The 13998-nt window shown below is 43.4% G+C and overlaps 1 gene segment (V, D, J or C); it reads left to right on the plus strand.

The window, feature by feature from the left end:
• Positions 1–11578, plus strand: part of LOC144755687 (immunoglobulin alpha-2 heavy chain-like) — a 1801746-nt gene extending 1790168 nt beyond the window's left edge. The window contains 4 exon segments of the C gene segment in view: positions 1063–1365; positions 5252–5605; positions 8141–8461; positions 11052–11578. Coding sequence covers positions 1063–1365; positions 5252–5605; positions 8141–8461; positions 11052–11443 — 1370 coding nt within the window.
• Positions 11579–13998: the final 2420 nt, after the last annotated feature.

Raw genomic sequence — 13998 nt, forward strand, 5'->3', positions numbered from 1 at the left:
GAATTCCGTCCATCATTTGTTTGCGTAGCACTTTTCACCCTAAGTGGGATGGGTATGCCCAGATGTGGATCACTGTGGCACTGGAATCAAGCTAGCCTGGCTGATGAAGGGTAATACCCAGAAACCGGTCCCAGGATGCTTGTTTCCGGTCAAGGGAGGACCTGGCTTGGCAGTTCGGTCTGGACTGTTCCCACGAGGCACAGGGTCAAGACTGATTTGCATGTGGCTGAGTCTAAACTGGGGTGGCATGGTGAGCAAAAGAACAATGGATTTAACCCAGATCTATTGACTGGGGTGAATGTATGATTTATTCAGCATTCCGTACATCATTTGTTTGCGTAGTTTGTAGATATCAGCAGATCGTACAGTGAGATATCCTTCAACCTTTTAGGAATAGTTTACTATATCAAGTAAACCATTCACAATAATTTAAATTTGTAATTCATAGTAATAAAGTTACAGTATTTTTGTAAACACGCCTGTTTTGGAAATAGTTAAACATGTGACTTTCCTACTCTGAAGGAGAACTTCCCCTTACTTTCGACCGTGGGTAAGCGTTTTATAATAAATTGTTTTTCCTGATGAATTTTCCTCTCAAATGTATTTTTGCTTGCGAATACTCCCACTGTACAAAGAATTTTGCTCAGGTGGTTTTCCTAAAATTTACATTTAAACGATGTATTTCTCACAATGTAAACTTCCGAACATTTAGCAAGGTTGAAAAGCTAGCTATGTGTTGAAAAACGTGAAAGTGTTTGTTTAGGGAAATCACCTATACTCAATGTGCTGAATGGAAATAAAAGTTTTTTTTGCTCCTCCAAAGGCATGTGTCTTGCACTTGTCAAAGGTGGATAGCGCCCCCTCCTGCACCCTTCACTTTATACCCCCTCCTATGGAGCCACTCCTTAGCAGAGGATGCCATATTGCTCGTCCAGCAGATAACATGAATGCTGTCTTTCGGTATTCACTGTTGTGCTGGGTGGGATTTACAATGTAGAGGATTTCTTGAGGCCTTATTGCAGCCTAATGCTATTTTGTGTGTCTGATGTCTTTGCCTTGTAGAGCCCATCTCGGCGCCCTCAGTGTTCCCGCTGGTCCCGTGCTGCGGCAGTGTTGGCTCCAGTGGCTCGGTGTCGCTGGGCTGCCTGGCGACAGGCTACATGCCCGACCCAGTGAACATAACCTGGAATTCAGGAGCCATCACAACAGGAGTCACGACGCCATCCTCTGTGTACAGCGCGAGCCGCGGCACGTACATGCGCAGTAGTCTCATCACCGTCCCCGCCGTGAGACTGAAGAGCGGCAAGTACGAGTGCAGCGTGGAGCACGAGTTCACCGGACTGAAGCAGGAGAAGACAGTGAAAGGTACGTTGTCTCAGTTGTTGTTCCGGTCTTGTGACCCACACATTCGTCAGTCAGCCTAAACCCTGAGCTGCAGCCAGTAGCGTTCGGCAGTAGGGGTTTCTGCAGGGCAGTGACGTGGGCAGGGGGAGGGGCAGGGTGGAGGGTAGTAATGTATGGATTACGGAGTATTACAGGTAAGTAAACATTTGGTGATACAGTGCGCGCAACGAAATTCGTTTTATTTATTTAAATGTTTACTTACCTGTAAAACTCCGTAATCCATACATTACTACCCCCACCCTGCCCCTCCCCCTGCCCACGTCACCGCCCTGCAGAAACACCTACTGCCGACCGCTACTGGCTGCAGCGCATTCACTGCTCCAGTGCCGACACTCACGCACCATTTCACCCATGGGCGTCCGCAGGAGGGGCAAGGAGGGGCGCTTGCCCCCTCCTGGAGCGCCCCTACTTGCCCCCACTGCGGTCGCACATGCTTTTACGGATGCCTTTTGTCCATAATTCTGGGCCCTCCAGGGAGCAGAGCTGTTCCCTGCCAGAGGCCTCAACTCCCTGATGGGGCGCCTCGCACTCCTCCTCGCAGCCCCTCCTGCCCATTGTCATTCTGTCTGTGGCTGATTATCACATACAGAATGACAATGGCCAGTTTGAGATGCTAAAGCATACTTCCCACCAGGCCAGGTTCTAGAGGGTGGGCCAGGTGGGCCAGGCCCACCCAAGCAATACCCTGGCCCATCCCAGGCCCTTAAGAACTGAAAAATATGTGTTTTACATTAATGTTTCATGGGAGTATGAAGTCTCGTGGGCTGTACCTCTTGTTTATTTAAATATTAATACCGTTGACATATGTTAGTTTCAGGCCAGAGGAGTGGTATGAAATTCTGTAGGGACAGTAGCTGCTTAGATAAACATATGAACATCACAGACATCGTGAACACTTTCACTCACACTAAAGAGGCTGCAGGCTCCCATCATAAGGTTCCTAGGAGCTGAAAACAGTGATAAAACAAACGTATTGCAAATGATTTTCCTTTTCCCAGAAAAGTGAGTACAAATGTCTACACAATTAGAATATGGATTCACTCGGGTATGCTTTATTTTCTTCCTGCTTTCAGGCTATTAAAAACTTGCAGAATTACATGAAAAATAAATTAATCGAAAAAATTAACAAAAGAAAAGTTTTATCTTGTCATTGGCTAAATGAAAGAACATTCTATGCATCGTTACATTAATTCATACAACATTCATATGTATGTTGATGGTTTTGAAATTATAGAATGATTCCTTCTGCAGGGACCTATGGGTCGGGCTACTGAAATTATGTGATTGTGCTGATGCTGTGTTTTTCTCATATTTGTTGATTTGCTAAATAATCCATTATCAGCTAAATAATCTGCAGATTAAAAAATATATATATTCTAGCTTAAAAGCTGGCTCCCAGTAGAAGATCCTTTCCAAAGTTTGTTTGGTTACCTTTCTGTTGCTTATTGCTATAGTTTGGTGTTAAACTGGTACCAATAAGGTGCATTCTATGCCCAGACAGTGTTAACAAGTGTAAAGCAGTCAAAATAAGGAAATAATACTCACAAAATGTGCAGCATCATGCCGCATAATTTACCTTTTCTTGCTGCATTCTTTAGTCAACCCTGACCCATAATTTAGCCTTCCCCTGCCACATAATTCCAGTGGCCCTGCCTACGTGTAACAGGTAAGACACTTTAATTATTCTCAGCATGGTCACCTCAGGATTTCATTCTTATGAGGCTGATAAAAATGGGTGTCTCATGGTCGAATAATAGGAACTCTTGTGGCTATATTTAAGGCTCCCATAGAATGGAATGGCCAAAAGAAGCAACATCTCAGACAAAAAGACCTCAACAGACTCAAAGCCAGATGGGAGAACGAGAGGCCCAATACAAATGGATTAAAGGAGGGGTTTAAGGGGATAATTTTAGGGTTCAGGGTGAGTATGGGTTTTGGGGTACCAGGGGGGTAATTTTTAGGGTTCAGGGAAGGTGTGGGTTTTAAGGAGCCAGGGGGTCATTTTAGGGTTCAGTGCGGGTATGAGATTTTGAGGGGGCAGGGGTAATTTTAGGGTTCTGGGTGGGTATAGGTTTTGGGGTGCAGGGGGATAATTTTTGGGTTCATGGTGGGTATGGGTTTTGGGGTATCAGGGAGGTAATTTTAGGGTTCAGGGTGGGTATGGGTTTTGGGGTGCAAGGGGGAACAATTTTAGGGGTCAGGACGGGTATGGGTTATGGGTTTTGGGGTGCCAGGGGGCTAATTTTAGGGAGCAGGGAATGTATGAGTTTTAATGGGCCAGGGGGGTAATTTTAGGGTTTATGTGTGCTCTAATTGTTGTCCAGTTTCAAATGCAAAATTCACCACTTTTTTTCTCAGCTTGGCCTGAGCATTACCTGATCCTGATTGTCTGCCATGTTAGCCCCGCCCCTATTGATTAACATTAGTCATGCCCCTTCATTTGCCAGGTTAGCCCCCCGCCTGGAAAAATTTCTGCGTACGCCCATGAATTTTCACCAATGCATCGCCATCCTTATCTGCAGCACTCACAGCTACTCCAGTCCAGGATTCCGTCAACAAATCTACCAATGTACCCCCATCTCCAACTCCAATGCCCCCCGCTGATCCAAACCCAACCCCCAATCTACCAATGCTTCCCAGTAGCATCCTCTCCTGGGTTAGAACTTGAACCAAGGTCACCGCTTCAATAAAGACATGCCAGAGAGAACCCTTAGGAACCACATACTGGTGGCACTGAATTACAAAAGCAAGCTAAGCCACTAAAACAACACACACCACACATTCAATGAAGGCCAATCCTGTCATGGAACACGCACCCCTTGCTGTTGAAGAAAAAGAAGGCAGGCACAACCCTGCTAATGTACCGAATCCGATTGCCAATCAACCTTCATTTTACAGTCGTCACACTGACTTCCCTCCACCCAGTTAATCCAGCAAATACCCGACACAAATATCCATTAATGCAACCCATTTTATACAAACAGTCGATCACCCGCTGCTGGGCCTCAAGTTCTTTGCACTAAGAGTTGGTACAATAGGTATTTCTTCACTCAAACACGTGCCAACTACTAAGGTAACACTGTACTATTTGGTGCCAACTCACTATTGATAGAGGTCAATCAACCCAGCAATCTAGCAACATGAATGACATAAAGAAGACCTCATAGCAGATATTTTACACACCCGAATGTCAGCCCCCACTGACAATACCACCTCTCTGTACTCTTTGTACCTTTGTTCTGCGACTCTATGGTCCCTTGTTAATGTTCTGCAATCTTTACTTCTGTGCTGGTGCACAAGGCATCACTATGTACACAAGGAACACCAGACAAAATGGATTCTATGGTGTCCAATTTCAACAAAGCCAGAAGGAAACACAAGAGAAGGATGTATGGTTCTTTTAAAAGTGCTGGGACTGCGGGCAGAGGGTCAGGAGGTTCAAAGCAGAGTATGAAGCACGTTATCAGTTGGTGCAAGGGGCATCTGCCTCTGCCCAGAGTGTCAGTCACACAGCGGGACACAAGTCATTCAGAGTAGACAGGGCAATGGGTATATGTGAGGACTAGAGGCGTACTACAACAATGAAAAGTATAGTCTTAATTACTGGCATTTTATGAAAGACATCAAAATGAACATCTAAACTACCGAATTCTGCCATGCCCAGAGTAAACAAAAATGGCAGTAGAGCGGATGGCGTGGCCAATTTTAGTGGGAGTGGTGGCTGGTAGTAAAGCATGTAGTGCTTTCGTTTTATAATCTGTCAATATTTAACTGCTGAAAAACCTATGGTAGTCAGTTAGTCAGTTACTGCACTTATCATCACTGCTTTTGTTGTCGTTTTTTTCAGTCTTCCCATGCACCGAGCCTTTGGTGAAGGTGGTCCTGAGCCCCCCATGTGACACAGCGCACCCGCTCACGGGTGGACGAATCCCCGAAGTTGGTAACCGGACCGTGGTGGAGCTCATCTGCCTGATATCGAATTTCTATCCCAGCTACCTCCGCGTACAGTGGCTGGCCAATGGGAAGCCAGTAACTGTACAGACAACTCCGGTGGCTACTAAAGGGAATGATGGCCTATTCAGTGCCAGCAGTCGACTCGCTGTGAGCAAGGGCGAGTATAACCAGGGTATCCTGTACTCCTGCAGCGTCAACCACCCTGCCAGTGGCTCCTCTACCCTGGGCAACCTCAGCAAATGTGCAGGTAAGTGACCGGCCCTGCTGGCAACCTCACGCTACTTAGAACTTCAAGTCAAAAGATTTTCTCTCTTGCTCACCCAAAAATTCTAAGTTTGTGATCTGATCGTCACCACACTTACGAATATAAGACTCACTCCTCACTTCTTTCGGAAGGTCTTTAATTCTGAATGTGTCTATTTCCCTTCTAGGTGTTACATAATTTGCCTTTAAGAAAAAAGCATTTGAATTGATAACAGATTTTCAGAGCACCTCTTACAGCACACCCTGCATAAGTAATCCATGGCATTCTCCTGGCCTCCTTCCGGGTCTTTTACAAGCAGTACACATGGGAGAATGAGCTGTAAAACGCAGCCCTCTCCTTTGTGAGCTGCAGTCACACATGTTAGACTCTTTCTAATTGGTAATACTTCCAGGGGCTTCATGCCGCAATATCAATGTCAAGAATTCAGACCTGCACGTTAGAATATCAACTCTCCCAGTACCATCTCAGCAGCTTTGGTAAAGATGGATGATTAACCTAGACAGCTCAAGGATCACTATTCCTCTCCAACTCCCTGATCTATAGGGGGTGCTGCTTGCCTTTGTCAAACCAGTGCCTTATTAGGGCTGAGGTGGAGGGAGTCACTTGTCAAGCTGGCTCCAGTTTGAAAGGAGTGTCTGGCCTCAGGAAGAGCTAATCACATGCCAACCCAGTGCCCTGACTTTGGCTGTCACTCCTCGACCTTCTTCTGAGTCACAACTATTAGGAAATCTCCAAATCATGATCTAATCCAAATTATACCTTTAAATCAATATTGTCCACAGCCTTGCCTGCCCTTGGCCTCTACGACCTGCTTTAGGAATGTTTTCTGAGTGGTCTTTAGATGTAATAGGGCGGGCAGGCTGGTAGACATTTTTCATGGGTTGTGGGAATAGGGTTTAGTCCTAATCCAACTGGAAACATAACACATTTTTTAAAACTGTATCAAATTCCTCTCTGGAATTCTGTAATCGGTGTTTTGTCTGGCACGAGGAACGAGTATAGTATAGCTTGCAGCAGCTCTTCATATGCTAACACCTTAGAACAAATCAAGTTCCACTTTTTATAAGTCATACTTGGTGTCTTAGTGGCTTTAGATATCCCTGCTTGAATCTAAATCACAGACTGCAGACAGCAAGTAGCCGAACACGCAGACCGGTGGCGGACCTATAGAAGGTGCTGTCAGCCTCAACTCGGTTTGTGTGTGTTTTGCTTCATTTGCTTATGCTTTATTACGCACATGTTTGCAAAATTATGCATAAATACACTAAATACAAACTGGCCTTTGGGCTGTACTTTAAAAGAAATGCATTCTAAAATTCACTAATGACACAACTATGCATTGAACAAAAAAAATAGTGCAAAAACTAAAAGCACCGTTAACAACAGCTGTTAGCAATTGGCTTTTTACGCGTGTGTGTTTTGGTAAAAAAAATTGCAGTATATTTTAACTGACAACGATGCTTAATTATGCAAAGCGCTGTCATATAGTAATTTCAGTCTAGGTGAGTATTGTGAAAACACCTACATTTTGCTAATTATGCTGGCATAACGCAAATTTGTCTGGGCCTACTCTCAACACCATCTTCATTTGGCCTGTCATGTAAATCTGACAGGAGGGTCTGGTGATATCAAGAGGTAGTCCCCTGGTTATTAGATCATTTTGTCATCGGAGGACACTTGTCTGTTTTTACCATCAAAAAGCCCTGAAGGGTCAGGGGATTTGCTGGACTGAACAGACTTTCTTGAGCTTCCTACTAGCTCTGAGCCTGTAGTTCCTCGCCCCTTCACATAGTAAGGCTTCAAGACGCCCAAACTCACGAGGCGCTCTTTTTGTAAGAGACACTGGGGCATATTATCAAGGGGGTTTATCTCCGCTTTTTTGGCTTTAAAAGCCAAGAAAGCAGAGATAAAATTATCTCCCTATTACCTAGCTGTCGCTAACACCAGTTAGCGACAGTTAGTAGGAGATAGCGACCATCTTGGGCCCCACTTTGCATGTCAGTGATATTTATCACTAATGACATGCAAAGTGGGCGTGCCAAGATGTTAGCGACTGGAAACAGTCGCTAACATCGCTATCTCCTATTACCAACTTATGGAGATATTCGCGCTAAGCGCGAATATCTCCAAAAGCTAACACCTGCCCTGAGCAGTTCTTAGCCATGTTATACAATGGGAGGTGGATAACATGGCTAAGAGCATTAGCTCGGTAATGCATGAATATCGCTGACTTTTCAGCGATATTCATGCACTGCGGCCGATTTTTATCGCATTTGCGATAAACCTTGGTAATACCAAGGTTTATTTGCGATAAAAATCGCCGCAGCTCAGCGGTAAAATGTTGTCTCTAACCAAGCAATAGCGATAATTATCGCTATTGCTTGGTAATATGCCCCACTGTACCCTCCTTGCTGTACCTTATTTCATTTGAGGATTCAGCTACATAGGCCTTATTTATCATCTAAATGTCACAAGTTCTTGTACTCAAAATCCCTTCTATTTTCTTTTCTGTCTCAGAGCCGTGTCCACTCAACATGGGTGTCTACCTCCTCCCTCCCTCCTTTGAGGATTTATACCTGACACAGAGTGCCCACCTCGTTTGCCTGGTCACCAACATGAAAACGACAGAGAGTTTTGAGATCCTCTGGGCGAGAAGCGCACAGGGCCCTCTGAAGGTGTCGACAGAGGACCCCCAGCTACATAACAATGGAACCTACAGCGTGATTAGCAAGCTAGCCATCTGTGCTGACGACTGGGTGAGCAGGGAGAAGTTCACCTGCACCGTCAAGCACCAAGACCTTCCCTCGCCAGTCAAGGTGGACATTGTCAAGCGCAAGGGTACGTGCAACATGGTGGCTCCACAATATAGTGCAGAGAACACAGAGAACGCTGATAACTCTAAGCAGGTCGATCATATGTACAAAGACTCATCAGAAGGGTGTGGATGCAGCACAGCTAGTATCGGAAGTTACTCCTGGGTAATCCTTAACACTAGGTACCAAGTGTGCAGCTATAGGAGTGGATATACCACTGGGAGCAAGCTGGATAATTATTTGTTAGTAAGTGGTGTTACTTTTAGGCAGGGTGCTTGGGTAGGACTACTTATTATTTATAGCCTTGGGTGCAAGATATTAAAAGAAACTTTACCGATTCTGCAGCAGGATGTTTGGCTGCACTTGTGGATGCAAACCAAAAGGCATGTGAAGTTCCAGTTATAACGAAGCACCTGGCGTTATACGCTGCATCTCTCACAGCCATTGGCTGGTCAAAGAAAAAGTGAGCATAGCGATAGTTTAAAGCACAACGTGTGTGTCTGGGGCTAACTAACTGTGATCTCTATGCAAAAGAAAAATGAGGTGCTGTAGCAGCATGGAACTCACTTTGCCAGTGAACTAGTTCTGCAGTATTTACAGGGGAACAAATGGTTCAATGCAAAATGGGAAGAGATTTTGCACATCAAGCAAATGACAACATGAGGGTTTTACATAAAATACATAAAATACATAAAACATGATCTGGGTTTGTGGGATCGAAATTTAGGTGTGCCCATGTATGTCAAACAAAACAATAGGTACGTTATTGAGAGAAAAATGGGGAATAAGGAAAGGTTATTTGATATCTTGGAACATGCATAGCCAGTGTCAGAAAACAATTGTATTTCCAAGTTCTTCCCAATAAGGATAAACTTTAGAAGTTCTTTTGCCACATTGGTGTCAAGGTTACAATGCAACATTATGTCATTTGAAGTGGCAAAAAATAAAAGAAAGTAAAGCAAGGCGAAAAGCATTTAAATGCGTCTTCAAAAAGGGAGTGATTGTTTGATCTGGGGATCTCATGGTAATTATATGCATTCTGCTTTTTGATCACGCGTCAGTTATAGGGCCTTTGGCCATGTTGATTTTTCAATTGCACCTCTACTGGATACAGTTGAGAAGACATGACTGTATCTTGAGACATTACACCAGGGCTTAAAGTAAAATGAAAAAACTGGGGGTAAGAGGGTCGCTCAAATGTGCGCGGCTTATGTAATTAAGGGCATAGCTAAAACACAAAATCTAATAAGCATTTGCAATGCAATCAGTCTGGCATTACTGAAAGTTTGAGCTATTGGAGCCGCTAATAGTTATGCAACTGATCCACAATAGTATCCCACCTAGTATAGACAGTCAGGCAGTGTTCTCAACTCCTGGGGCACCAATCGCTCATGTGCGGGGAAGGAAGCAATTGCTTTTTGTTAAATAACCCACACACACTCTAGTAGTGTCATGCTTCTTCATCAAGTACACCCTGACTCTTAAAGGTCAGGGTGGGCTCGACCGTATTTCAGGGAGCACTTAAGAGGGACAGAACTGGGGGTTTAAAGATTAACACTCCTCCTAGTAATGCAACGCCATTAGCTCAAACCTTCAAAAATGCGAGAGATATTGCATTCCAAATAGATCATGGCGCCCGCGCTTTAGCTTGAAACATCTGAAACTAAAGCACGAGTGCCGCAATTGCTTCAAAAGTAAAAAAATAGAAAATGTGGATTTCTCTTCTATTGCTTTAATTTTGAAACAATCGCGGCACCCAGGCTTTAGCTTCAGATGTTTAAAGCTGAAGCGTGGGTGCCGCGATTGAAATTAAAGTAAACAAATAGGAAAAAAATGGCGGCACCCGCACTTTACTGTTGAACATCCTTAGCTAAAACATGGTTGCAACAGTTGCTTTAAAAGTAAAGAAATAGAAAAAAAGTGTTTTTTCCTATTACTTTAATTTTGAAGCAATCGTGGCAAACGCGCTTTTGCTTAAGATGCAATTGTAAAGAAAAGTAAATAAACAGAAAAAAGGCATGTTGCCACTTCAGTGATCACACTTAACAAGAAATAAAAGAAAGGGGTGGCTGCCATTGAACATATGTAACAGGGGGTGTCCTCACTGGAGGTTAAAAGAAGAGAAAATGTGGTACAAAGGTGGGAAGACTAATCTATTGACCAATGAAAAGCCACCCTTTTTAAAGGACAGTGAGAAGAGCCAATTAAAAATATGGACGGAAAGTAGACAAAGCTTCATGCCCATAGCCTTAATACAGCATGTCTCGAAAAACAGCACACGCGCTGCCTAGGCGAGACCTAAAAACCTCTGTTCAGTATAGCGTGCTGCCCCAGTTATCTAAAGGCCTGTGGAAGGTGGTAATGCTGCCGAGTTAAGAATAATTTTACACCCTAAGGGTGAGGGCAAAATTGGAGAACATGATTGATACCCGTCTCGGCACCTGCTTTTTAGATCTGCTGGTGCTGAGCACCAATAGGAACTGGCCCACTTAAAGCCATGTATTACACTAGCATTTGTAGAACGCTCTATTCGCATGTATGGAAAATAAGAAATCACTTTTTAAGCCCCCCTTTTTTTTATCCTTGGTGTTAACTATTTTCCCTTTTTGCCACAGATGGCTCTCCCCGTCCTCCAGCCGTCTACCTCCTGCCCCCGTCCCCAGAGGAGCTTTCCCTCCGGGAGCTGGCCACCATCACCTGCCTCGTCAAAGACTTCAACCCCAAAGAGATATTCGTCAGATGGCTTAGGGCGGGAAAGGAGGTGAGCACCGGAAGCTACATCACGACCGAACCTACCCAGGCGCTCGCGGGCGGCAGCTACTTCCTGTACAGCAGCCTGCAGGTCGACACGGCCGACTGGAACGAGGGGGAGTCCTTCACCTGTGCCGTGGGCCACGAAGCTCTACCCATGCATCTTATCCAGAAGACCATTGACAAGTTCACCGGTAAAGCCACCTCTATCAATGTCTCTCTTGTCATGTCCGATACCGCCGGAAGTTGCTACTGAGAACAGTGTGCTTGCGGCAGCTTGGCTAGGAAAACTGCTCTCTCTCTCACCTCCGACCACAAGCCTGAACCTGTTCACAGTGTAATTATGTGTTCATTTTGTATCGAGTTTGAGTAATAAAATCAACTGACAAAACCTACAGCTTTCGGTTATTTTAGCACTTTCAGCATTTCCCAATTGCTGTGAGGTCTCGTCCGGCCTCAGTTTCTTTTCCTATAACCTTGAAGATAATGATGCTTTTTTGTATTCTATGATCCCTCTAGAGCAGTGGTAGTGATGAGAGGAGCCACGTCAGATACAAAAAGACTCAATAATATGCACTCCTCAGAACCGCCAAAACATTGCAAACAATTATTGAGATTAACCACAAACCAGTCTCTCAGATTGTTAAAGGACTCCTTACAGTTATATGAGATACAAAGTGTTTTGTAAAACATGGTTTCCTTTCATTTTAAAACATCCTCTACACATTTTCTTCACCCAAGCAAGGCATATACAAAAATCGCAGAAAACTATTTTTGGTCAGAAATCCAGGTTAGCAGCAGATCACCACGAGTTGTGACACTTGTAGATAACCTATAGTATAGTAATAGAGCCCATACTTCACATGTTTAAGTGTCTGAAGGGCTGACTTAGTCTTTCATCCAAGGAAGGTCACACACAGACAGTTTCTGAACTGCTGTGGGCTGGCTGGTCTGGCGCCAGTCTTATTGAAGTTTCACCCGAGTACTTCAAAGGTCTTTAAAAGACAATTTACTTGTTAACGAGGCTTTGTTGTTTTTTCACCCCTTCCGAAAGCCCCTGCATCACCACTCTGCCTATTGCTGGAAGAATTAGCCCCCCCCGACATTTTCTAGTAGCCCCCCCACCCGAAATTTGGCTCTAGTTGCGCCTCTGTTGCTAACCGATATCAGGTTACCTTGTTGCTCAGTCAGTGGCTATAATAAGCAATCTTTAACTCTACAATGATTATAAAAATACATCTCTTTGACCCAATGTTGTTGAACTAGAAATCTAAACAGTTTGTTTTTAGAATCCCAGGAATGAAAACATATTTTTAAGGTGTCTTTTGAAGCAGATCTTTGATTTGAAAATATAGTGGCTCACAGAATGTTAAACAAGTTAAACTTTATTATGTATGACAGTAGGAGAAGCATAAACTCATTCTGTATATCAACAGGAAAGTTAGCTCATCTTAATCATGTGTGAATACATGAGAACAACTTTTTTTTATACCATTTTATCTTGATTTTAGGGGACAATTAAAAATTATAAGCATGAGTGAAAGGCTCCCACGTCAAGAATTAGCAGGGAATTTTCCCTTTATATAGCCCAAGGGAGTAGTGGGAAAATGGAGAAAAAATCCAAGAAATGGACTGAGTTCAGCAAATTTAACAATGGGTTTTGAAGGGACATTCTAATACAAAGACGCATTGACTAAAGAATATGACTATTGCAATTCACAAAATACACTTCTTAATTTACTACAGCATTATAAGTGTCAGAATAGGCTTACCATGTACTACTGCCCAGCCGTGTAGTAGGTAAAGCACCACGCATTGTCAACCTCTGGTACTGCAAAATACTTTCATAGCGAACAACAGAAGAAGAGAATTAAAATAACACCCCAAGGAACTAATGTTACATTAATTAAATTCGTTTTGACATGTACTCAGCTCTGCTTTGCCCAATTTTAACCGGCATTCTCCACAAGCTGGTGCCAGTGAACTGCTGGGCACATGGCTTCTCAATACTCCACGAGTAGAGCCAAGGACTGTCAGCCAAAAACACACTCCGGCAATCAGGAAGTTCAGTCAAACCTCAAAGTATACATAGTACATACTATAATACAGCATGGAGTTGCAAATACACCCCTTGCCAGTGTGTTTTTCAGCTGATAATTCTCAGCCGTACTCTGTTGTTTTGTAATGTAATAAGTATTTAATATGATAAGCCAATGTGCTGTTATATTTTATTTTATTAGTTCCAGGTTACTATTACATTTTAAAATAATTTTACATGTACATTTTATAATAAAATACTTCAATTGAAAAAATATTAAACTTTATTAAAATATTCCCAATACTATCCCATAGGGAAATCATCACCCAGGTGATGGAGATCTCTATCAGAAAGTGAAAAGTTACTATTAGTAACTTTACATTAGTAAATTTTGTTGTAGAAGGTTTCGCCCACTCATTTAAAGAGGTGACAACATGTCGTCATAAACTAATGTGTAGCTCTCCACTTGTAAATGGTAACTAGAAAAAGAGTGGTGAGTTACACCTAGGTGTAGGAGTTAATCTACATGTGAAAAAAATATACATGCATTTTTATCCTTTGTAAATTTGTCCCAGTGGCTTGATAAGGGTAAAAGGCTTAGTCTACCTAGCTATCTGTCAAACTTGTTGACGGGAGGCTACCTACATATGTTTACAGCAGACAATAAACTGATTAAGCTACCTTGACGTCAAGGATTGAGAAGTGTTCACTGGCTTTGTGTCTCAAGTAGTGTTCACAGGATATCTAAACACAAGCGGCATTCACAAGAACCA

Source organism: Lissotriton helveticus, chromosome 5_1 (assembly GCF_964261635.1).
Source record: "Lissotriton helveticus chromosome 5_1, aLisHel1.1, whole genome shotgun sequence".
Taxonomy (NCBI): Eukaryota; Metazoa; Chordata; class Amphibia; order Caudata; family Salamandridae; genus Lissotriton; species Lissotriton helveticus.